Source organism: Quercus suber, unplaced genomic scaffold (assembly GCF_002906115.3).
Source record: "Quercus suber isolate HL8 unplaced genomic scaffold, Cork oak 2.0 scaffold_34, whole genome shotgun sequence".
NCBI lineage: Eukaryota > Viridiplantae > Streptophyta > Magnoliopsida > Fagales > Fagaceae > Quercus > Quercus suber.
In genome coordinates, this window is record NW_027069499.1 from 1,127,501 (window position 1) to 1,154,104 (window position 26,604).

General features: G+C 34.2%; 2 protein-coding genes and 1 pseudogene across 2 annotated transcripts; 2 read left to right on the plus strand and 1 right to left on the minus strand.

Moving 5' to 3' along the window:
- Positions 1-233: 233 nt before the first annotated feature.
- LOC112033861 (uncharacterized) lies at positions 234-3,098 on the minus strand. Its single transcript, XM_065770688.1, has 3 exons — positions 2,961-3,098; positions 2,696-2,872; positions 234-1,736 (listed from the first exon to the last, which is right to left on the minus strand). Exons 1-3 carry the CDS (start codon positions 3,096-3,098, stop codon positions 234-236), a joined length of 1,818 nt encoding a protein of 605 aa, XP_065626760.1.
- Positions 3,099-5,331: 2,233 nt separating this feature from the next.
- LOC112025410 (probable LRR receptor-like serine/threonine-protein kinase At3g47570) lies at positions 5,332-9,754 on the plus strand. Its single transcript, XM_065770650.1, is given in 4 exon segments — positions 5,332-6,347; positions 6,349-8,129; positions 8,368-8,781; positions 9,565-9,754. Coding segments are annotated over 3 exon segments (3,081 nt in total). The 5' UTR covers positions 5,332-5,445; the 3' UTR covers positions 8,766-8,781; positions 9,565-9,754.
- A 3,565-nt stretch (positions 9,755-13,319) lies between these two features.
- LOC112025411 (probable protein arginine N-methyltransferase 3) lies at positions 13,320-18,250 on the plus strand (annotated as a pseudogene).
- Positions 18,251-26,604: the final 8,354 nt, after the last annotated feature.

Below are 26,604 nucleotides of genomic sequence, written 5' to 3' on the forward strand. Positions count from 1 at the left end.
TTTTGTAGTTGAAACTAAATGCATGGCATTTAAAAGGTCTTGAGAACGTTGTTGCAAAGCTTGACAAAGAACATTAGTAATTCCCATTATCTCTTTCATCAAATGCAAGATTAAAATAAATTCAAATGATGTTAATACCTGATAAGCTCCATCGGCGTCACCGCGTTGTTTATAGTTAGCCTCTTCCTCAGAGATAGTGTTGATAACTTTGCAAGTAGCATCAAACATGTTAATCAAACTACAAATAGATTGAAAATGAGATCCCCACCTAGTATCTCCAGCTCGTTGCAAAGTACCAATCTAGTTTGCCCTCTTCCAGTCTCAATTTCATTAGAAGTAATCATATTCTCAACTTGTTCTGATTGAGCATGTTGTAATTCATCATTACGCTTACTAGAACCAACAACAATATTGATAATATTAACCAAATGATCAAAGAACTGATGAACATCTTTTACTTCTCTAGATGCTGTAACTAGAGCTAATTGTAACCTATGAGCCATACAGTGTACATAATAAGCATATGAGCAATCTTTAAGAAAAAGAGCTTGTAATCCATTCCATTCACCACGCATGTTACTAGCCCCATCATATCCTTGACCTCGAATATTTTCAATGTGGAGGTTGTAATGAGAAAGGACAGCACATATCTCATTCTTTAAAGTCAATGCAGTAGTGTCTCTAACATGCACAACATGAAAGAAACGCTCTTTAATAAAACCTTCTTTATCAACAAACCTCAAAATGATGGCCATTTGCTCTCTCTTCGACTCATCCCGAGCTTCATCAACAAGAATGCAAAATTTAGCATCCCCAATTTCTTCACGAATAGCATTTCGCACATTACTAGCAAGAATATGCAAAATCTCTTTTTGAATTGTGGGTGATGTATATTTGGCATTTCCTGGTGCATTTTCCAAGACAACACTAGCTATTTTGTCATTGAAAATTGATGTGAATTTTATCAATTCAATAAAATTACCTCTATTTTTTGAATCAAGACTTTCATCATGACCTCTAAAAGCACAAGCTTGGAATGCTAGCCATCGAGCACACTCTACTGAGGTTTTGAGCCGCAATCGATTATTCTCTAATTCTTTTGACGTTTGTTTCTCAATCAGCTTGTCAATATGCCGTGAATGATTCTTTAAATCATCACAACATTTCATAGCAATCTTATGTGGGGAGTTTGGTTCTTTCCCTTCATGACGAATTAAAGGACAATTCATTCCATCTTTCACCTTTTTCCAATTATTAAAACCTCTTGAAATGAACACATTTGATCCGGGACAACCTATTGGTTTCTTACTAAAAAGGTAGCAAGGTAGACAATATATCGCATCCATTGAAGGTGAGTATTCCAACCAATCCTTATGTGAATCATACCATGAAGGTTGAAATCGACGACGATGAGTATCATCATTGTATGGATATTCTATATTTACAGGTTGATAAGGACCTTCTATGAGATAAGCTCGTCGTATTTCATCTTTTTTGTTAATAGGAAATTCACATATTTGTTTACGTGATCCTGGATCACGATCTATCTCTTCAAATTGAAGTTTTGGACATTTGGAGGAATGTTCATCAGGCATTGAATTATTAACATTTGTTTTTACAGCCACAGGTGTCCTAATTTCTGAATTGCTAACATCTTTTTTCTTAAAGAATGCATCAATTGTTTTTCGTTTGCTCATAATTCTTTTAGCTTTAAGAATATGACTCTTGGAATTAACCTGAAAAAGAATTAAAAAAAAAAATTAATTAGAAATTTTTATTTAGTTATATGAATGTTATTCATACTCAAGAAAAAAACAAAAATTTCACTATAATTTAAACAGTCAGCCTATTTTTAATACAACTTTAATTAATAATAACCCCTAAAAAAAAACAAAAATAATTTAATTAATTTGTCTTTTATAATGTATTGGTTAATTTAATTATATAGCTTTAATTATTATTGTTTAGTTTAACAATAAACTATATTGCTTTAATTTATTTGCTATTAATTAGACTGCTTTAATTTGTTATATTGTTTTAATTAAAGCAATGTAATGTGCTGCACATTACATTGCTCTAATATATTGGTTAATTTAATTATATTGTTTTAATTTTTTTAAATTTATTTGTTATAATTAAAGCAATGTAATGTGCTGCACATTACATTACTTTAATTATTATGCTACACCCGGCCCCATGTGCCCATAGCCCATCTACCCCGTCCCTACCCCACTCAACAGCCAACAGACAAGCACAAAATGCGCCCCAATCACAATAGCTAGCTGCAATCAGAAAATTTCGCAATGCCAATCACAAATCATAATACACGTTACACTAAATGACAATTAATATTTCACCAAACACCAATGAGTCACTGACCAACAACAAAAAGTGACAAGATAAAGCCAAATTAAAAAAAATGAGTCACTGACTGACCAACAACAAAAAGTGATAACATAAAGCCAAATTAAAAAAAAAAAAAAAAAAAAAAAAGACAAAAACATTAAAACAGAAAAAGGCAAATTCAGCCAATCAGAAAGGCACAATTCAAAAGAGAGAGACACGGGAATCTGAGATCAGAATTTAAAGATAAGAATAAAGAGTTAAGAGACTTCAGACTTCATAAATATTCTTTCATTTTTTTCCTTCAGTGAGATAAAGAGAGAGAGACTGAGAGAGAGTTAGAGAGAAAAACCGGAGCAGAGGCAGAGGCGATGACCGCTGAGATCTCTGCGATCTCCGATGGTGATGAGGCAGAGAAAAACGATCTGAGATCTCTGTGATCTTCAATGGGCGATGGCGATGAGGCAGAGAAAAACGATCTGAGATCTCTGCGATCTCCGATGGCGATGAGGCGATGACCGCTGGTCCGCTACGATCTGCGAAAAAAAAGATTTCAAATGTTTAGTGAGATAAAGAGATAGAGACTGAGAGAGTCAGAGAGAAAAAGTGAGAAATACCTTGAGGGAGGGCCGGAGGGAGCACCGTCTGAGGGAGGCCGAGCACCGGAGCAAAGGCAGAGAACTCTGCGATCTGCGATCTGCGGACTGCGATGAGCGACGACCGAGCTGCGGCGACGACGACGGCGACGTCAACATGACAGCGGGTTACTGGGTTAGTGGGTTTGGTTTGCTAGGGACCTGGGGTTTGGTTTTGGTTTGTGTATTGGGGTTTTTTTTTTTTTTTTTGATAAACACTCTGTTTTAGTTTGTTGAGTTTGATGAGCTTTAGTATTGGGGAATTGGGGGTTTGATGAGGTTTAGTATTGGGGATTTGGGGTTTGATTTCTCTGCCACTGCCAGCGATGTGATGGATTTCAAGTCTCTGCCAGCGACGACGCGACGTGCTCTGTACTAGTTTTTTTCTTTTTTTTTTTTTTTGGTTGAGAATCTGTGGGCTGGCCGTGAGCGAGCTTGGGCTCACCGTGGGCTTGGCTTGCCGTGGGCTTGGTTTGCCGTGGGCTCTGTTACATTTTTTTTTTTTTGCTTGAAAGTAGAACAGATATATATATATATATATATATATTTTTTTTTCTTTTAATTTGAGGTGTTCCTAATTTTTGATTGGGGGCTGGGAAAATGGGTGAGAAATGAGTAGGGGGGCCGGCTGTGTAATGTTGGGGGGCTCAATTAATTATTCAAAATTGTTCATATATGCAATTTAGTTAAGAAATATTATCCTCAAGATTTTACTGAACATGAACAAGAACTTTTGGAGTCTCAATTGCAACATTATGAGCTTGATGTGATAAAACATCTAAATTTTCAGAATATGAGTACAATTTCCGAGCTATGTAGGGGATTAAAAATTTCAGGAAAGTCTAATGTCTATTTTTTGATTGATAGACTTATTCGTCTTGTGTTGACCCTTCCAGTTTCTACAGCAACTACAGAACGAGCTTTCTCAGCTATGAAGTTGTTAAAAACAAGACTTCACAATAGAATGGAGGATGAGTTTTTGGCAGATAATATGATAGTTTATATAGAGAAGGAAATTGCAGGGAATTTCACTATAGAAATGATAATGGATGAATTTTATTCCATGAAAAATCGTCGTCAGGCATGATTTGATCCGGTTGATGACCCGACCTGACTTGAATAATGTTGCGTGGTTTTTAATAGGAGATTTACTGAGGCTTGGTCCATGGAGCGGAGGCTTGGGTAGACAAAAAAATTTTGGCCCGTTTTGTAGCCCATTGTGAATCCTGTGTGCAGGATATAAGAGCCTTTTTTTTTGTGATTAGGGTTTTGTCTTGTTGTTGTTTTTGAGAAAGAAAAACACTGTAGCAGCACATTGTAATTTTCTTTGATAATAGTGAAATCCCTACAACTCTGTGGACGTAGGCAAATTGCCGAACTATGTAAATACTGTTTTGTGCGTGTGATTGTTTTTCTTTTGGCGTTTAGTATATTTATGTTACAACTCGGCCCCCCCATGTATTTATTCCTGGCTACGCCCCTGGTGCCAAGTAGTGGATAGATGTGATAAATTAGTAAAAAAAAAAAAGGGCAAGAAATAAATAGGGGATAAGGTAAAAAAAAAAAAGTGAAAAAAAAAATGACCAAATAAAAAAACCAATGAAGAAAATTATGTGGAGTTGATTATTTTATTTTGGGCTGATGTGGAAACTGGGAGCTTTAACATTATATGAGGCTTTACCAATTTGCAGTAGAATGAACCCAATTCGAAGTAAACAATTTTCTATTGTTTGGTACTAATGTTATTGATGTAATGTTTACTCAAGATCTGCAATTGAGGAGGGAGAGTCTCCTTTTGGGATGTTCTATTTTACACCAATTTTGGGGTTTGTTTAGAAACTGTGTGATGTTTAAGCTTTGGCTTACTCTACTTTGGAATAAAATATCACGTTTTAGCTTAATTGGGTGTTGTCATTAGGATTGCTCATGTAAATTAATAGCTTCAAAGGTCACAAATTCAACCCCTGGTTTGATTGACTGTTTGTTTTTATTGATCACCTCATATGACCATAAAAATTGAATTCTATTTTAACCTTATAATCAGTTAATGTTCTAAATGTTTATGACCAAGCGACTTGCATGTGACCGTTAATTTTAACCATCAATTAGGCTACGAGGTACATACACGGAGAACATTTCTAGGACTGGCACTGGAAGTCAAGCTCGCAACTGTTGCTTATCTAATTTTTTTACTTGTACACAAAATTTGTTCAAGAAATAGCAAGGGGCTCACCGTCCATTACACGACTCTGACTAATAGTACTTGAATATCAAGGGGTTCGGAACATCACTATTCTTGCACTAATTCTCTTCTTTCCCTAGCTATAAATTTGCTTCTTCTTGAGCTGCAAAGCAACCAAACACACAGTTGTACCATTTCAAAGTCTAGTTAACCGCTTCTAAAAAAAAAAAAAAAGTCTAGTTTACCAGCATTTTAGTTAAGCAGAAGCCTTTTCAACCACACTGAATGGGGCTTTGTTCACACCTGAGTTCCGCTCCACCATCTTCATCTTTTTCCATGCACACATTTATTCTTCTCTGGTGCTTTGGCCTGTTTCTCACCTCTGTGGTTGGCGGGAATAATGAGACAGACCAGTTGGCACTGCTCGACTTCAAAGCCAAGATTAGTAAAGATCCTCTCGGGGTCATGAGCTCTTGGAACGATAGCATCCACTTTTGCCAATGGAAAGGTGTTTCCTGTGGTCGCCAACATCAAAGGGTCACCGCGTTGGACCTGCACTCTCAAAAACTGGTAGGCTCTATATCCCCGAATGTTGGAAATTTAAGTTTTTTGCGGAAGCTAAACCTTGAAAACAACAGCTTTTATAATGAAATTCCTCCAGAAATTGGCCGTTTGCTTAGACTTGAAGTCTTGCTATTGAGCAATAACACAATAAGTGGAACAATTCCTAGCAATTTATCCAGTTGTGCCAAACTCAGAGTGTTTTATGCGGCTGTAAATAATCTGGTTGGAGAAATCCCCACAGAGCTTGGCACCTTTTCAAAGCTCCGAATCTTTGCTATTCATAAAAATGTTTTGACGGGAATTATCCCACCTTCTTTTGGAAACTTATCATCTCTAGAAGGTTTTTCTGGAGCTTATAATAAGCTGGGTGGGAGTATCCCTGATTCTTTTGGCCAATTGACCAAACTTAAAATCTTTGCTGTGGGTTCAAATAGGTTGTCTGGTACAATTCCTCCCTTATTCTTCAATATCTCTTCAATAACAAATATTGATGTAGGAGATAACCAAATCCAAGGGTATCTTCCGTCAGACATAGGCATCACACTACCATATTTAGAAACGTTTACCATTTCCAGCAACCGATTTACTGGATCTATCCCTGTTTCAATATCTAATGCCGCAAATTAATAAATTAACTGGAAAAGTTCCTTCCTTAGAGAAGTTAAATAGAATGAGGTTATTTTCCATTTCTGAAAACCAACTTGGAAATGGAGGAGGAAATGACTTAAGTTTTCTCTGTTCTTTGTCAAATGCCACCAATCTAAGAGATTTGGAGATAAATACCAACAACTTTGGTGGGGAGTTGCCTAAATGTATTGGCAACATCTCAGCTACTCTTACCTTTTTCTATTTGAATAATAATAAAATATTTGGAAATATTCCTAGTGTGATAGGGAATTTGATCAACCTGGAGGATATAGAAATGTGGAACAATAAATTTGCAGGTAACATCCCCTCTATACTTGGAAACCTTCAGAAATTACACATTTTGGATTTATGTCAAAACAATTTCATTGGGAACATTCCATCCTCTTTTGGAAATTTAACAAATTTGTTGGAGTTGTATATAGGATACAATAATCTTCAGGGAAGCATCCCTTCAAGTCTAAGTCAATGCCGAAATTTGTTAATTTTTGATCTTTCCTTTAACAATCTTAGCAGTATCATATCCTCTCAAGTTATTGGTCTCTCATTCTCACCAATTAGCCTTGATTTGTCAAGAAACCAATTCACTGGTGTCATTCCCATGGAAATAGGGAATTTACAAAATATAGAATATTTGGATATTTCTGAAAACATGTTGTTTGGTAAAATACCGGCAAATCTTGCAAGTTGTGTAAAGCTAGAATTTCTAGCCATGAGAAGAAACCTTTTCCAAGGGGTTGTTCCTTCATCTTTGGAATCATTAAGAGGTCTTGAACATTTAGACCTTTCTAACAATAATTTTTCTGGCATGGTTCCAAAATTTTTGGAGAGTTTTGTTTTCTTGAAATTATTGAATCTCTCGTACAACCATTTTGAGGGTGAGTTACCAACAAATGGAGTTTTTAAGAATGCAAGTGCAACTTCGATTAAGGGAAATGGTAAGCTTTGTGGGGGCATACCAAAGTTTCAACTTCCTAAATGCAAGTACAAAATATCCAAGAGGAGAATGTTGACTTTAAGGTTGAAGTTAATAGTCTCTATACTCTTCGGGCTTCTTGGCGTATTTTTGATTCTATCATCTCTATTTCTTTGTTCTTTAAGAAAGAAAAGGAAAGAAAACACCTCAAGTGATTCGGTAAATTTTATTTTGAATGTATCTTACCAAAGTCTCCTACATGCTACTAACAGATTCTCTTCTGCTAATTTAATTGGGGTGGGTAGTTTCGGGTTAGTGTATAAAGGAATTCTTGATCAATATGAACATACAGTTGCTATCAAGGTGCTGAACCTTGGGAGTTATGGAGCTTTCAAAAGTTTTAAAGCTGAATGTGAGGCTCTAAGAAACATCAGACACCGAAATCTTGTAAAGGTGATCACAGCATGTTCAAGTATTGACAATCAAGGCCATGATTTTAGGGCTTTGGTATACGAGTTCTTGGGAAATGGCAACCTAGATGAGTGGTTACATCCAACTCCAAGAACATATGAGGCTCTTGAGATTCCAAGGAAGTTGAGCTTTCTTCAAAAATTGAATATTGCCATTGATGTTGCTAGTGCATTGGATTACCTTCATCATCATTGCCAAACACCAATTGTCCACTGTGACATCAAGCCCAGCAATGTTCTTCTTGATGATGAAATGGTTGGACATGTAAGTGATTTTGGGTTGGCAAGATTTCTTCATGATATCAGCCAAGATTCTTCTACAAATCAATCAAGCTCAATTGGGGTTAGAGGAACGATTGGTTATACTCCTCCTGGTATGTATATATATTTTACATTTCTTAAATTTATTTGCTATTCCTTTTACCATATTATATCTTGAAGATAGAATGTGTTACAACAAATGTTTCTAGTTTATCTTTCATTTTTTTTTTTTTTTCCTTATTACATGCTAAAGAAAAATGTTCTTTAAAACAATAGTAAGATTTTTTCTTTCCCTTCTTTTCATGTATGAAAGTTTTGCTTATTACAATTTTATGTTACTTGCAATTGCAGAGTACGATATGGGAAACGAGTTATCAATATATGGTGATATTTATAGTTATGGGATATTGTTGCTAGAGATGTTCACAGGAAAAAGGCCTACTGATGACATTTTCCAAGATAACTTAAATCTTCATAATTTCGTTAAAGCAACTTTACCAGAACAAATAATTGACAATGTAGATCCTACTCTTCTCAGTGAAAGACATGAGAGAGGAATAAGTATAAATGACAATTGCAATGAGGATCTGAATGGAAGTCTCAAAATTCAAGAATGCTTGATTTTGATACTTGGTATCGGAGTTGCTTGTTCCACAGAATTTCCAAGAGAAAGGAAGAACATCAGTTCTGTTGTGGTTGAGCTGCATTCAATTCGACAAAACCTTCTTAGAACCTATATACGCAGATAAAGGCTTCAAGCTACAGGTAAGTTTTGTATTTGTTATCTTTGGTAGATATAATTTGGTAAAGTATCTACCACACCACATGATTTAACTTGAATAAGCCACACCAAATGTTTGGGGGAAGAGAGGGAGATGGAATCATATGGCGATTAGAAAGCCACATGCCTTTGTACTAAATTTTTTATTTTATTTTTTCTGATGACTAAACTGAAAAGATTGTAGCCACTTGAAATTTGATAAGCTCATTCCGCTAAATATAGGATTGGGAATATGCACAATTACTCTTCTATAATACCTTTAAAATGTGACTTTCGGCTTTAAAAAGCTTGTTCCAAATTTAAAAAAAAATAAAAATAAATAATAATAATAATAATCTAAAACGGCCTGAAATGGATTTTCATTTGGTTGATTTCCACTGTTGGAGTGATTGTGATTTCAAGGAATTGGCTTACATCCTCATCCTACTACTCTAGACAGAGATCTCTATCAATGACACAAGCTTAAATTATTGCCACACGTTCTGAATTGCTGACTTAGACATGTAAGCGCTGGGAATCTAGGCAGAGCAGGAGGTGGTGGTCTAATTCAAAACCATAGTGAAGAATGGGTTAAAGGCTATGCTAGCTCTCGGCTTTACCAATAGCTTCGTTACTGAGCTATGGGCTTTAAGGGATGATTTATTAATTTTTGCTAAGGAGCTAGGCTTAAACAATATTATTGTAGAGTTGGATGCTTTGAGTGTAGTCTATCTGATGAACAATGATAATGTGAACTTATTAATGGAATATCTATTGTCTGACTGCAGGAACCTATTGAAAGCTATTCCCATCAAGCAGATTGACCATGTTTACCATGAAGCTAACCAATGTGCTAATGCATTGGCAAGACTTGGATCCCTCTTTTGTAATATTTTTGGAACCACCACCTGTGGTGGAAAAACTTGTAGCTTTTGATAAAGCTGGTATGTTATTTAACTAACTTATCAATTCCCAATCTATGCATATCCTCTGGTTAACCCAAAAAAAAAATGTAGTAAAATTATTGCTTGTTTATAATTCTAAATATCTTCCAAGTAAATGGATTGCCAATTCCATTAAATATTGAATGTGATGGGATTTCATAATCCCACAAAAAATAGCTTTCTCATGAATTTTCAGAGGATATAAATGTGAAGGGGTAGAGTTTTTTTAACCTATGAATAGACGAGTTAACTCGTACTCAACCCATTGATACTGTGGGTCAAGTTTACATGCAGGTCACACGGGTTAACCCATTTTTTCTTTTATATCTATTTCGGCCTCTTTAACATCACCCTTTCTCTCACTAGAAAACAGATTCTTTTCTTTACTTCTCAATGTTTCTCTTTCAATAATCCATTCTCACACAACCGAAGTTTGGTGAGGGTCCTCATATTTTCATCTTTCCTATGCAACCCATCTTCTCTTCTCAAAACTTTGTTCTAGCTAAGCAGTTGAAGGAAACAACGTATACTCTAGTCTTGCTTGGCAAAGAGCACCAGTTACGATTTCTTGTTGCATTTAACTATTGGTGTTAGTTTTTTCACCGAAACCCTGTAATTATCAAGGCAAAATTGGTTACTACATTTTCAGGATTTAGGTTAAGAACAATCTGGTGATTATATTTTTGGTGTGAAAGATTTAAAAGTACATGCAATGTGTGATGTACTGCTGCTTCTTTTAATCTGCATCTCCAACGAATTTGGCCGGCAAGTACTTCCAATAGTGTTTATATATATATATATATAAAATTTCATAACAAACTAATTATTGAAGCTATGTTACAATATGTTTGGATTTTAACTCCGTCAATAAAAATTTATGGGTGTTCTACACACGTTAAATCTTATAAACATACCATTTTTTTTCCTGGAGTAGTATGACATGGAGATTCATAAATCATAATATTTGCTTGGTGCCCCAATCTTTTTATTTTTTTTATATTTTTTTATTATTTATATTTTTGATGAAACTGTTTTTAAGTATGTATGTGAACAGGCTACAATTGTTTCCTATTGGATTTTACTTTACTTGATTATCACATAATTCAATTTTACTTTACTTGATTATCACATAATTCTTTAGGATTTGACAAATGGCATCATTATGCTTTGCCTAGGTGGATCCACTTTTGAGTCTTGACAAAAAAATCAAGCTCCGGAGCAAGGCCGACGTTGACTTTAGAGGTTTAATTTTATTTGCAATTCAAAGATCAGAATAGTTTTTTTTTTGGACCTTCAGTTTCAATGGACCGGTGGGTGTGTTAGCTAAGATTAATTAATCAATCAATTTAAAACCTATCCATTTAGTAAAAAAAAAATATATATATATATATATATATCAAAGATAAAGAATCTTCCAGATCATGAATGCAATTATATAATATTAACTATATTAGTTGGCATACTGAACACGATGGAATTGCTGAATGTGACTTTTTTTTGATAACCTTGCTGAATGTGACTTGAGTGACACGTCCATGTCTAAGTGGTTTTGACATCACGGTGGTCGGAGAGACAAAACCACGGCCCACAATTGGTACTACCACCAAGCCACCATGGCCTATGATGGTTTAGGCTTTACCTATAAAAAAACAGAGTGACACAGAGTTATAAGCAAACGACAAAGCCTGCTTGTTAAGCACCAAAAAAATCTTAAAGTAATTGGAATCTAATATCATTACTGCCAATTAACAACAAAACAAATCCTGAAATTTAATAATAAGTAAGAAAGTACTTCTATAAACCAACTAGGCATTGGTGAAAGTAGTAAGAGCACCAACAGTAACTCCCAAAACGGTATCGTCTTTGTATTGTGTTAACCTTCAGTCATGTGTGAGAGTTAGTTATCTCACGTGTATAATTCAGTTATTACAGGTGTGTATTATTTGTAATAACTGTCTCCGTCTTTCTCGCTCTCTCTCTCTCTCTCTTCTTTCTCTCTCTTCTATTAGTTACTCACTCTTGTATTGTATTCTTTGTCAATAATATCTTGATTTTCAGCTCTGCTTTCTCTGTGTGTGTTTCTTGTTTTCTTGGTGAGGTTTGTGTGTTTTTACAATTGGTACTGAAAAGTAAAAAAGAAGAAAAACAAGTAAAGCCATCACCCACTATTCTTCGAATCTCTTATTTACATTTCTCTTTCAAAGTAGTGGTAAATTTCAAATCTATCTTCTGAAACTTAGTAGTAATTAACCATGGCCTTCAAAAACTATTTTTCCTCCTTCACGTGATAGGGCCGTGCAGGAATTCCCATGACACCGTAGATGTTGCCTTCATTAGACTTGATGTCCAAGAAGTTCGGCTCTCCATAATGATTCATTCTTGACTAAGCACAATCAACGGAAATAGCCAATCTTCATGATCATATGGGCCACTATGCAATTGATGCAAGGGACTTGAGTTCTAATTTTGCTTTATCTCCCTTCACTTTGCACGCCAATGCCAGAATATTGCCATCTTTAAGGATGGTAAGCATACCGTTCTCGCATAGGAGCTTCAAATTTGGTGAGTCGTGGATGCATGGCATGGGATGACCCCAAGGGATGTAAAAACATTCTTCCCTGTAAAAGAGTTTAGTGAGCCTTTTAAGTCCGTGTTCGAATCAGGCCGGGCTAGTGTAGGTTTGCAGATTGAGGGCCTATGGGCTTATTTCAACCATTAGAGAGAGATATTCAATTCAAAGAAGATGTTAAGGACCTGTTTGGTAACATAACTCAAATAATTTTCTGTGTTTAAATACTAAAAATTGTGGACCCAAAAAAATAACATGTTTGGTAGAAGTGTTTTTTTTAGAAGTGTTTGGGTTATGTTTCTCATTTTAGGGTGTTTAAATACTAAATTTAGAAAACTCATCTTACAGTTTTCAGATAACATTGTTCAATGACCTTTTTATAAATATTTTAAAAACTGTAAGCTCATTGATTATATCACTTTTAAATATATATATATATATATATATAAAAACACACACACACACACCCAACAAACAATTATGTTTTTTCACTTTTGAAAATAGGTTATTAGAAGATTTCTATTTTTTGGTGCTAATGTCGTCATCAAGGTGTTTAATTAAGTTTGTGGCTCACTGAAGATTTTCACATTAAACCGAGGGTGAAACTTGAAATAAATGGAGGGATGTTCAATTATACAACACTTTTTTGGGGTTTGTTTAGAATTGATGTTACTTTAAGCAAGCAACTTTGGAATAAAATGTCATGTTTAAGCTTTGATCGACAGTTTTTGTTTTTGCTTTTAAGGATCACCTGCATGCCATCATATGATTATCAAAAATTGAGTTCTTTAAATTTTTATGATCATGTGACTTGCATGCGATCGTTAGTTTTAACCATCAACTGTTGCTTATCTAAGCTTTGGAAATTAACGGAAGCATCCCTTCAAGTCTAATTCACTACCAAAATTTGATAACTTTTCATCTTCCACATAACAATCTTAGCAGTATTATATCCTCGCAAGTTATTGGTCTCTCATTTTCACCAAATAGCCTTGACTTGTCTAGCATCCAATTCATTGGTGTCTTTCCCATGGAAATAGGAAATTTGAAAAATTTAGAACATTTGGATATTTCAGAAAACTTGTTGTTTGGTGAAATTCCTGCAACTCTTAAAAGTTGTGTAAAGCTAGAATTTCTAGCCATGAGAAGAAATTTCTTCCAAAGGGATGTTCCTTCATCTTTGGAGTCGTTAAGAGGCCTTACACATTTTGACCTTTCTGACAATAATTTTTCTGGAAAGATTCCAAAATTTTTGGAGACCTTTGATTTCTTGCAATTATTAAATCTATCAAACTATCATTTTGATGGTGAGGTACCAACAAATGGGGTTTTCAAGAATGCAAGTGCAATTTTGCTTAAGGGAAATGATGAGCTTTGTGAGGGCATACCAAAGTTTCAACTTCCTAAATACAAAAACAAAAAATTCGAAAATAGAAAGTTGACTCTTACATTGAAGTCAATAATAATCTCTATACTCTTCGGGCTTAGTATTGGAGCAAATTTGGTCTTATCATTTAAATTTCTTAGTTCTTTAGGAGAAAAAAGGAAAGAAAATACCTCAAGTGATTCAATAAATTTGCTTGTGAATGTATCTTACGAAAGTCTCTTAAATGCTACTGATGGATTCTCTTCTGCTAATTTAATTGGTGTGGGTAGTTTTGGGTCAGTGTATAAAAGTATTCTTGATCAGTATAAGCATACTGTTGCTTCAAGGTAATGAACTTAGGGTGTCAGGGAGCTTTCGAAAGTTTCAAAGCTGAGTGTGAGGCTCTAAGAAACATTAAACACCGAAATCTTATGATCATATGATTGTGGCTCTTGCAGTTGAGACTGGGACTCTTGTGGATGCACTAATTCTCAATTATATAATGAAAACGACTTTATCATTTTGAACTTTTTTTTTTTTTGTTTTTGTTGCTCTTTCTTAATTTTCTCATGTATGTCATGAGTCTTCTCCTGGAATGATGTGGAAAAAACTTGGATTTTTAGTTTTAGATGTTACATCAGATTGTTGGGTTCAGCAACTGATGCTGTTAGCCAAGTTTCTTATATCAACACTTATTGGAAAGAAAAAAATTTCACATATTGGTATTATATATATGGTTGGTTTTCTGTAATATGCCTCTCTGCTTACTAGAATAATTTATCTAACCTTTATTTTTCACTTCAATTCCTTTCACTAGTCTATTTGCAGCTCAAGCTGGGGCTTCCAGGGTAATTGCAGTTGAAGCCAGTGAGAAGATGGCTGCAGTTGCCACCCAGGTAAAATTTTTTCCTAGTTCTATAGTTGTTAAATGTACCTCTGTATTTCCACTCATAGAGTTTTGCGTGCCTTTTGTTGGTTTTGGTTGCAGATTGCAATGGACAATGGCCTTTGGCGGAGTAAAAGCCAAAAAAAAAGGTAATAAACACTCCACTGGGGTAATAGAAGTGGTTCAAGGTATGGTTGAAGAGCTTGATAAATCTTCAAAAATTCAACCTCACAGTGTTAATGTATTGTTGAGTGAATGGATGGGGTATTGCGTTCTTTACGAGTCAATACTTAGCTCAGTGCTTTTTGCACGGGACCGATGGTTGAAGCCTGGGGGTGCAATCGTACCTGACACAGCAACTATTGTGAGTCATTTACACTGTTCCTCTCACTTGTCACAATCTTTTTTCAAGTTCTAGAGAGCTAATATTTTTTTCTTTCAAATTTTTTGCAGTTTGTTGCAGGATTTGGTAAAGGTGGTACCAGTGATCCATTTTGGGAAAATGTATATGGTTTCAACATGTCTTGTATTGGCAAGGAACTTGTTGGCGATGCTGCTAAAATTCCAATTGTTGACATTGTGGATAATCATGACATAGTGACCAATTCTACAGTTCTTCAGGTTAGTATTACCCCATTTATTGACTTTTGAGGTATATATTCCATTGATCATTGGGATCTCAATTTGCTTTTGAGGCTCTATCATGACTTGGCTACGGATAGATAACCTTTTAATGGTTTATGATGGTTAAGTCATCAACATGTTTAGGATTTGGAGAGAAAGGAGAGGAGAGGAGGATAAGGGGAGAATAGAGAGAATTTGGGATCTCAATTTGCTTTCAAGATTAAGGCAACCTAATCCCAAAATTTAAATAAGTTTTGAGTTCAACTTTCTTGCCTCAAATTTGATGAAAAGGCAAATTAGGGACTATTTATTTATTGGGTCATGCTAACGAGTGCCCTTAGAGCATTCTTTAAGAATCCATTTTAAAAAAGTTTTGAAATCACTTTTATGGAAAATGAAAAAAGCTGTCAAAACATTAATTACTTTTTTTTTCTTTTTTCATAAATCTTTCTTTAAATAGATTCTTAAAGAGTGCCCTAAGGGCACTCGTTAGCATTTTCCTTATTTATTTGTTGTCAACAATTCCACAGTTGGCCTAAATTTATTTTATTTTATCTATTTTTTCCACGGTTGGCCTCATATTCTTTTCTTTTCCATACGATTTAAATATATTATTAAATAGTCAAAAGTTACAATTCCTTTTTCTTTAGGGGGGATGGGGGAGGTGGGTGGGTGGGTGGTGGTTTCGGCCATTTTTAATTTGACTTTTGTAATGAATCTTGATTCTCTTAAATTTCTCCATAAACCGCAATTTAAGTTCTTGATTATAAATTTCCTAAGTTTTTGCTCGCCTGCATTCTTAAACACACTTCAAGACTTGCCAAACTTTTAGAAATAAGGGAAATAATAGTTAATTTCTTTAGACTTATTATTTTTATGGGTTTCTTTCTTCAATACCCTGTACCCCTTTCTAAAACTTCTTAAGGGTATCCAAGTTTTTTAGCATGATTTTTAGGACAGATAACAGAGCTTTTTATGGAATGACATTGGAAAAAGTTGGCAAAGTTATCTTTTTAAGTTAAAAATTTGAACTAGTAAAATCTTTTTAGCTTTGTTCTAGAGCTCTTTGATCAAATTATGCCTTCACACAAGCTGCTGGGGGGGTTCATGCACTGCAGGGTTCAAAACAATTCTAAGACATTTAACAACTTTTATAGAATGACATAAAAGAGGTTGGAAAGTTTTCATCGACTTTCCTCACTAATTTAATTGGTATAGTTTTTGGACTTTGTATCAGCATCCTTGGATCAAAACTCTCTTTTGTCCTGGTCGGGTGGTTTATGTGTATGGGAAGGACTACCCCTGTTATGTAGCCCAGTTTTTGCGCCCAAAAAATATTTCTTTTAAGTAGATTCCATAAACTTCTCTCGCTATTCTTTATGAAAAAATTGATTTTGGCACTATGGACCATGGGTTTGTATATTCTGGAACCAACTCTAATTCCTAGATTAAGGGTAAACCTTGCTTAACTTTTTCGTTCTAAACTTCTACTTGTAAATATCGACTATGTTGCCTGAATCTACTTATATGCTGCACTAATCCCTAAATAATTTCATTTAGTTATATATCTTGCTTGAGTATCTTATATTATATGCATCTCTTTTTTTTTTTTGTTTATTTCAGACCTTTGACTTGGCAACAATGAATCACGATGACGTGGACTTCACTGCAAGCGCTGAGCTGGAACCATATTCTGCAGGCATGTCGAATGATTTGGAATGTCAAACAAGATTGTGTTATGGGGTTGTCTTGTGGTTTGAGACCGGTTTTACTGCTAGAAAGCACCGACGCAGCTCCAAGGTCGCCGCACCGGAGTCCGACGCAGCGTCCGGTGTCCGATCGCCGACTCTCCCTTTTTTTTTTTTTTTTTTTTGGATTCGCGCTGACTCGGCAAGATTCGCGCCGATTCGGCGCCAAACGGGCTGATTCCGGCGGAAACGGAATCCGATACGGCCGCCGAAAATGCCGAGACGGCGATTCCGGCGAAACGGCCACCGAAACAGGCCGATACGGCCGATTCAGGCCGAAACAGCCGCCGAAACTGGACGAAATAGGCAGTGGCTGCCATTCTTCTGCTTCATGTGGCCTTGTGAGAGGGGGGGAAAAAAAAAGAAAAAGGAAGAAGAAGATGAGAAGACACCAAATAAAAAAAAGATGAAAGATGAATAAACATATAACAAGAATTAATTAAGGGGGTGGAAAAGTCAAATATTTAATGTGAGTGGGTTGAGAATTGAAAAATGAGTAAATGAACTTTTTTGAAATGTGGTTTTTTGTTTCCAATTACTAAAAATATTGATTTTATTAAAAACAAATCATAAATAATTATTTTTTAATAATAAATTATACCATTTATTTGATTTTTTTATATAAAAATATTAAATTAACTATATAAAAATATTTTTAATAATTTTTTAATCGCCGAGTCCTGCCGCACCCGCCCCCACATTTTTTAAAAATTGCCGAGTCCCGCACCCGAGTCCCGAAACGCACCCATGCTTCTTACAGGCAGGTTCTGCAAAGAAATGCCAGTTGTGTTGTCCACATCCCCATACACTCCGAAAACACATTGGTCGCAAACAATTCTTACGTTCCGTGAGCCAATTGCCATGGCATCAGGAAAGCCAAGTGGTGATAGATTGGCCGCAATTGGCACTGAGGCCTGTCCTGCCATGAAGATTCAATTGCGTGTTAGCATTGCACGTGCTGTTGAACATCGAAGCATTGACATTTCCCTGGAGACCGTTGGGATTGGTTCTGATGGTAGGAAATGCAAGTGGCCTGTACAAATTTTTAATCTACATTAGGCCATATGCAATGGATCAAAATCTTTCATCAAAAAAAGAAAAAAAAGGGATCAAAAGCTAAGATCGTCCCACTGGAGTTGTCTGTCCTGGCAGCCTGGGGATTTTTTGCAGAGTTTTGTTTTGTTGTAGTAATCATTTCATTGTTTTCTTCAATTTGTTTAGTCTTCCAAAAGGCTTCTACAATTTGCATTATATCTATGTGCGTTTTATCCAAGTATTATAATGTTGCAAAGGATGCAAATTAGTTGCTTTTATAATTTGGAAATTTTTTTGGTCAAGTTCAGCATTGCGTTGTTTAAACTGTTTAATTATAATTTTTTGTAGCGTGAATTATCTCTACCATAATATAATTATGGAATGCTTAAGCATTTATAAGAAGACAATTTTCCTTTTGGTTGAAAGAGGGAATTAGATTAAACAAGAATTAAGCATCTAGGTTACATAACACTTCAAAAAAAAAAAAAAAAGTTAATAAGTCTCTCTTATATGGGGTGAACCCCATTAGTGTGAGGGCTTTGCTTCTCCTTCTTCCGCACACTCTTTAACAGTTTCAGAAAGAGGGTTTAGAGTGTATATGGTTGGGTGGTTACCCCTCTCTGAACCCAATGATTTCATCAACTTTACCTATCAAATCCACCACCCATCATTCTTTTCCAAACCCCACAAGTGTGTAACCCATTCTATATGAAGGGGCGTTACATATGTTCGTTATACTGGATACTCTATCCCAAGCGTTAGCATATGTCCTATCCCAAGCATTAGCCTAAACCTGGTATGAAATAGTAAATACAAGAAATATGATTAGCATACAATACAAAATGATCACTCTAATTGTTTCATTCCTTCGCCAAAGCTAGAGGCCTCTCATTCAATCTCACAATTCGCCACAAAAAGATAACCACTTACATGTATCACAACAATCCCAAAACTATAAGTTTCAACAATGTTACTTGCACTTATTTGTGAATAGTTAAACCCCTTAGATAATGACTCAAATTTTGAGATTTCAAACTATGAATCTAATTTTTTTTTTTTTACTCTATCACATGGAAAATTTCATGCCCTACATCAATTTCTATCTCATGTTAACTAAGGCCTCAATATAGTACACTCATAACAATGATAATTCTAGCACTACTATCAAATTTTGCATAGAAGTTGACTAAAAGACCATGAAAAATCACGTATTTCTTTTGAATAAAAATCAATATCAAAACTTTCAACTTGCAAAATTTCAATGAGAATGACAGACTTTGAAAAAGGTCAAGAATGACAGACTTTTAAATATATATATATATATATAAATATATATATATATTTTTTTTTTTTTTTCTTTCTAGTTTTAATTAATTTTTCCATTCATATTTTGAAACATAATTATCTTCTTCATTAAATGTAATGAATCTCTTCACTCTTAACACATCTAGGAGTAAATCTCCAAAATTCCTAAAATTATTATTCTTGCAATTTTTATTTAGAATCATTAACCACTATTTGCATAAAAAAATCACATTAAATGATTTAAGGTTTGTTTGAATACTACTTATTGCTAAAAACTGAAAACACTATAACAAAATAATTTTTAAATGTGTAAATAGTGCCATGGGACTCAGTTTTAAAGTTGATTTTACTGAAATTCGTATTTGCGGGTCTCGTGAATAGTGCATGGGACCCACACAAAAAAATGCAGACGCGCCGTGGGACGCTATCCAAACCTAGCCTTAGCCTAATTTCATCGAATAATATTCACACAATTTAAAATATATTTTTCTAAAATAATTATGCTAAAAAAATTGAGAATTTAAATTTTTTGAAATTTTTATTCTAATATTTTTATGAAATTAAATATGGTCATTATATTCAAATATAATATTTTCTAAGAAATTGGAAAATTAACTATCTAATCTAATGCCCTTCAAAAAGATTAAAATTCCTTTTCACACTCTTCAATCGGTGTCCAACACCACTACCTGAAAATAGTGGGAACAAAATCCTAGTTAACAATGAGGAATCTTCTAAGGTGTTGTTTTTCTTTTCTTTTTGGTCTTCCTTGAAATGAAACATAACTTGGGTACCCCATCACTTTAATCTTCTATGAAAACATCTGCAGCTGCTGAGCTAACAGAATATGGGAGCAAAGTTGGATTCTAACATGTCCTTTTTCTTTTTGAAAATTTCAAGGATGAAACATCCCGTGGATCTTCACTTGACTTGTTCTCATCACTTTGATCTTCCTTGAAAACCCCTGCAGCTGTCAAGCTAATGGAAAAATTCTGCCGGTTGAAGTTATGGACCATTTAGGCCACTGCCTAAGGCCCCCCATTTATAAGAGGACCCCAAATAGTAATAATATATTATGGACAAAGTTTAGCTACAAAATTAGTTGTGGCCTTAGGCTACAAACTTACTTAATATTTTTTTATTGGAAGTGAATTTTGACAAATCAACCATTGCATTACATCTTCTTCTTATATCCTTCATGCTTACAAAATTTTAAGAAAATTAAAGATCAATAACTATGTCATCAATAAATTTTTTAAATTGCAAGTTTTTGTAATTTAAAATTATGCACAAAATATAAACTTATAGATTATATAGTAAATGATATCTGATTGATACAAAATTTAACATGTGTATTAAGGGCATAAAGAACATGCAATTCAACGGTTAGATTTTCAAAATATGTTGTAGTATTTATTTTATTGAGTGAGTTTGTAGCTTTAAACTACAACCAATTTTGTAGCTAAACTTTTTCTATATATTATATAATATTGCTTTCTCATCTGAGAAAAAAAAGATTACAAACGGCCATCACCAAATCCCATCAGGCCATGAAGGCCCGTTTCTCACCAAAAAAAAAAAAAGACTATAAACGGCCATCACCAAATCCCATCAAGCCATGAAGGCCCGTTTCTCACAGAGAAAAAAGCTGAAGTGACAATATGACATGAAGGCTAATCACATCAGGCCATCACCAAATCTTTAGCTTGTAGAAGAAAAAGATTACAAACGGCAGAAATCTTTAGCTTGCAGAAGAAAAGATTACAAAAGGCAGAAAGAACAAACAAATAAGAAAAGGCAGAAAAAAGAAAGAAGAAAAAAAACACTCACTCTCTGACTCCCTCCATCTTGATTCTACAAAAAAACACTCTTTTTAGTTGGCTTACTCATCAATTTGTGTTGACAATAGACTTGGTCTGTTCACAAATCTTCATTTCAGGTTCGTTTTTTGTTTTCTCTTCCTTTGCCTTTATTGTCTTCTTCATGTTTGCTGCTGGGGGTCTTTTTTTTTTTTTTTTTTAATCAAGTTAGGTATTAGTGGGAAAGGGGGTTGATGGAGGAGGACAACCGTTGAATTAAGTGAAGGGATATTCTATTTTACACCACTTTTTGGGGGGTTTGTTTAGAAATTGTGTGATGTTACTTTAAGCTATGATTTACGTAACTTGGGAATAAAATGTCATGTTCAAGCTTAATTGGGTGCTGTCATTAGGGGTGTGCGTGGGTTAGATTGAGCAGGTAATGACCAATATTTCTATCCAATCAGCCACTAGCGGGTTGAAAAAATTCCAATCCGCCACCGACCCATCAAAGTCTAAATCCGATGGATTGGTTACAAATTTTGGCGATTTCAACTAGGTGGATTCAACGGGTTGGCATTAAAAATGTTCTTTTAAAAAAAAATTATCACAAACTACAATTTATTATCGAATGATCTCAAAATATAACTAATGCACAAAAAAAAAATTAAAGGTAGATTTCATTGAATAATTTCAATTCCAAACACAAACATAAGGTCAATGAAAAAGAGATATATCATCTCTAACAGACCTTGTCTCCACACCAAAAAAAAAAAAGTAGGTTGCTGCCTTACAACTGAGGGAAATTCAATCAACAAACCCAAAGTCTTAACATTCCCAAAGTCACATCAATGATTCAAAATAATAACATACCAACATAACAAATAAACTTCAAAATGGTATGCATGTTCTTAAAAGCAATTATCACAAACTACAATTAGTTACTGAATACAAAGTATATATATACTTTTGATAAACTATAGAGTATATACAACCAACCTTGGTGCCTAAACTAACCATATTACAAACTATAAGAACCACTAAGAGTATTACACCTGCATAGCAGTATAACTAACTCTATTATTAAAAACTAAATGACCTCCAGCTTTTCAAAAAGGTTAAGAAAGAAAAAGACAAAACAATAAGAAAGAGGGAGGGAGAGGAAGCAGAGTGTAGTATATGGATGAAGTGAGTTTAAGGTTTCAATGTTGACTTTTTATATTTTGTTTAAGGAATTGATTACTGATTAGCTGTGAAAATTGATTAGGTGAATTGATTAACTTTAAATAAAGAATATATGGTTGAACAATTTGAAGGGCGGGTTAGACCCCCAAAATAGCGGATTGAATTGGGTAACAGATTGAAAAATTGCCAAGCCGCTACAACCCAACCCGCCTAACTTGATGACCTACACAAGGCGAGCGAGTCAGCTGCGGGTCAGGCGGGTCAGCGAGTCAAGCAGATATTTTGCACACCCCTAGTTATCATGAGGATTGCTCTTGTAAATTAATAGTTTCGAAGGTCACAAATTCCACCCCTTAGCTTTGATTGATTTTTTTTCTTTAAACGACCACCTGCAAGTCATATGACTATTAAAAATTGAATTCTTTATTTTGCCCTTACAAATTTCTTAATATATTGAATATTTATGATCATGTGACCTGCACGCGATCAGTAATTTTAACCGTCAACTAGGCTATATGTATAGACATGAAAAGAGTTTCTTGGAGTGGCACAGGATTCTAGCTCATAACTGTTACATATCTAAGTTTCCTTCGAATTTGGTCAAGAAATATGATTAATGGGCTCACATTTTATTTCACGCTCTAACTAACACTAATGGTCCTATTGGATTGAAGAGATGAGAGGAAAAGTAGAGTAGAGTTGGCTGGAAACTAATCTAATTTATGGTCAACTCTGCTCTACTTCAATTCCCTTTGCTCCTCATTTCTCCCTCAATCCAAACAGGCCTTTAATTGTCTTGGGAGTTCAAAATTCATCCTATTCCTGACTTTTAAATTTGCTTAATCCTCCTCCACTTCACACACTGATGCCAGAATCTCGTCATCTTTAAGGATATTCATTAAGCCCGCCATTCTTGCATGAGAGCTCCAACTTTGGGAGAAATTATAGAGTCCTCTGGTGGACCACGTCATTTGTTTACCATTCCACTAAAAGACTCACACTTGTTTAAAATTGGTAAGTCAGTAATCAGTTTTTGTTTTAAAAAATTTTTTAACTCAACAATTTTAAACAGGTGGAAGTTTTTAAGTGGAATGGTGGACCACATAACTTGTCCACCATGAGGACCTCATAATTTCTACAACTTTGGGTAGGCGTGGAGTTGTGAAAAATATTCTCCTAACATTAGTCATCGACTCATCAATATTGCTTCCACTTTGATTAATAATAATAATAATCTATGCCTTACAAAGATTAAGATTTTCTTAAGTAAAAAATCTAGGACCCACACACTTGACATAATTTTGATACATGACAATTGAAAAATAGATTTTTTTTTCTATACTAAATATTAGTTGTGGGTTTGTGTATAAGTGATATGATCCAATCACACATTTACAAATATGTAAATCCTTAAAGTGTGAACAAATGCGTGTAATAGAAGAGATGTTTTCTTAAGATATTTTGAGAAAAAAAAGGAGAAGTACTTTTACTTTGGATTCAATACTTTTTGTTTAAACCTCAAATTTCAAGGCCACGCCTAACTATGTTGAATTTATGGTGGGAGTTGGGAGGAATTTTGCTTTCATTAGAAAGAATTATTTATAAAGGCGAGCTAAAAGTCATAGATTGAGATATGTATTGAAGCTAGTGCAATTGTTTAATTACCTCTCACAAAATTTTTTACTCTTTTACATTTTAACTTTGTCTAACTTTATTTTATTCAATGGTGAAGATTGAAAGTTTCTTTTTTCAACTCTCAATCTTAGCCACTAAGAACTATTGCATCAGGTGCAATAATTATCTCAATCCAAAAATCACGAGCATATATATGTTTCAAATAGTGGTGATAATTATAGGAATAAAGTCATTTCCAAAATCTTTGGAACTATAATTAATGGGAGATTTTTTTTTTTTTTTTTTTTGTTGATAATTCAACAGTTATAAGGGGTAGGTGGATTTTGAAGATCTTTAGACTCGATTAATCTACGCTTTTAAAATTATTTTTATTCTTATCATATTTCAATTTTATATTGTAGATAGTGTTTTTTAATTTGTAAATATTTATTTTAAATAATATCTACTAGAAAATATCTATCTATCTATCTATTTATCTTGAGAGAGAGAGAGAGAGAGAGAGAGAGAGAGAGAGAGAGAGAGAGAGAGAGAGAGAATCTTAAGTTGGATCTAATAAATAAATTTATTACAATAATTTTTTATAATGAAAAATTTGATGAAAATATCACAAATATACAAAACATTAATTAAAAAAGAGTTAGAAGATTGTAATATAATACAACAAAAAGATAATAACGAAAATAATCATAATAAAACAGAAATAGCTAATACATTTTTTTTAAGGAAATAATACATTAATTATCTTGTTATGTAAAAATACTAGATTCTTTCAAAAACCATAAGAATTTTGCTAATAATAATTATTGATCAATACTTTTTCCCCCAACTGCAAATGGGCTTGAAACCTCAAGTCCAAAATGGACTAGGCGAGGCCCATTTGTGTTGACAAATGGGCTTGCTAAAAACACGGTTCCAAACTAGCCCCAATGCTTGAGAAAGAAAAAGACCAAGGTCACAGAGTTAGTCTTAGTCATAAGACTGTAAACGAGCCAAGTTTTGTCGAGTAGTGTGTGTTTGAGCTTGGCTCGTAAATAAAAATCAAATGCTCAAGTTTGACTTGAGCTTGAGACAAGCTTAAAAACAATGTTTGAACTTGAGCTCGTGAGAGTGCCAAAAAGTTTGAGCTCGGCTTGGTTTGATTATTTAGTCAAGCCAAGCTCGAGCTTAATATCAAGCTCAAACTTGAACTCAAGTCAAAGCTTTTTAGCTTGGGATCCAAAAAAATTGCATTATCAAATGCTTATATCACCAAAAATCAATTAAACAATATATATATATATATATAATATACTCATTTTATCATACTTCTAACACTCGTGATTAGAAATTATTTAAATTACAACTTTACATAATTAAATCCATCCATCATCATTTATTGTCTATAGCTTGAGTAATTGTTCAAAATACAATTTTTACGTCCACATTTGTTATTCGTGCAACTATAATCTTCACAGATCTAAATAAATTAACATTCCAAAACATATATGAATAAACAAGCTATAAATTAATATTCCAAAACATATGTGTAATGTCATAATAAATAGTTTCTTTAGTAAACATATATAAAGCTATAAACGAGTCTAAGCTTGGCATGTTCTGTATCGAGCCCTATTGTTCACAAGCTTGTTCATGAACATTTTTTTTTTGCTTGAGCTCGGCTTGTTTATCAAACAAGCCTAAAATTAAGGCTCAAGTTTGACTTATTTGTAAACAAACGAATATGAACGAGCTTTTTATTGAGCCGAGCTTGAGTTGTTCATGAACAGTTTGGTTCGTTTACAGACCCACTTGGTCAGGTCTTCTTTGTCATGCCATAAGTCTACTCCGTATATTTCTTGTAAATCTGTGGTGGAGTTTGTGTAACAAGGACAAGTCTTTTTGTTTTTATTATATATTTGTTTATTTTATGTGAAAATAGGGATTTATTTAATATTTAAAAGCAAAATATATCATGTTAGGCTTTGTGTAGTCTAGTTGTGTTCGATTTGGATTATGATCAAACTAGAAATAAAATTGCTATGATTGTCAATGAGAGATTATCTGAGACTTACTCCAAGGAGCGGAGATTTGGGTTGATAGGTCCAAGTTGAAAACTGTTGTTTTGGAGATTAGAGTTTTGTATATTGTTTCTTAGCGAGAAGACTGTACTGCCATATTTTGTTTTTTTTATTTTTTTCACTGTAAATGGTGAAATTCCTCTCTGCAATTCTATGAATATAAGCAAATTATCAAATTACGTAAAAATTGTCTTGTGTGATTTTTCTTTTTCTGCATATTTTTTCATCTCACAGATATAAAAATTGTGTTTATTCCCTTTAAGCACGACAGTACGTCCATTAGACACTTGTAGTTAGTGACTGTTTGAATAACATGTTTATTGCATCTGTGTTTTCAATTTTGCGTTTTTCTTTTTTTTTTCTTTTTTTTTTTTCACGTGTTTCAGGAAGACAAATTTTACCGTTTACATACTATTCACACGCTTTTCACGCACTGCAGTCTATTTTCAAAATGAAGCATGGAGGAAGGGAGTACTCTCTAGGAGTGCATTTCTGCGAAAGGCCCCGCATATAATTAGTTAATTACAAGAAACAAAAAATGGACATTGTGTATATATATTCTAAGTTGGCTGCTTTCTCTTTTTGCTAGTCCGTCTGCTACTGATTGCCTCGCGGTAGGTATGATGTTGACGGACAGGTCGTCTTTGTCATGCCATAACTACTATGCCTTCTTCC

What these genes read in the sequence shown, in the direction of transcription:
- LOC112033861 (XM_065770688.1), bottom strand. Translation starts at nt 3,098, where the DNA reads ATGTTGACGTCGCCGTCGTCGTCGCCGCAGCTCGGTCGTCGCTCATCG. An exon ending in CCCTCCGGCCCTCCCTCAAG is followed by an intron (nt 2,873 to 2,960) that starts GTATTTCTCACT and finishes CGCAGATCGTAG; the next exon opens with CGGACCAGCGGTCATCGCCT. An exon ending in TCGCCTCTGCCTCTGCTCCG is followed by an intron (nt 1,737 to 2,695) that starts GTTTTTCTCTCT and finishes ATTCTTTTTCAG; the next exon opens with GTTAATTCCAAGAGTCATAT.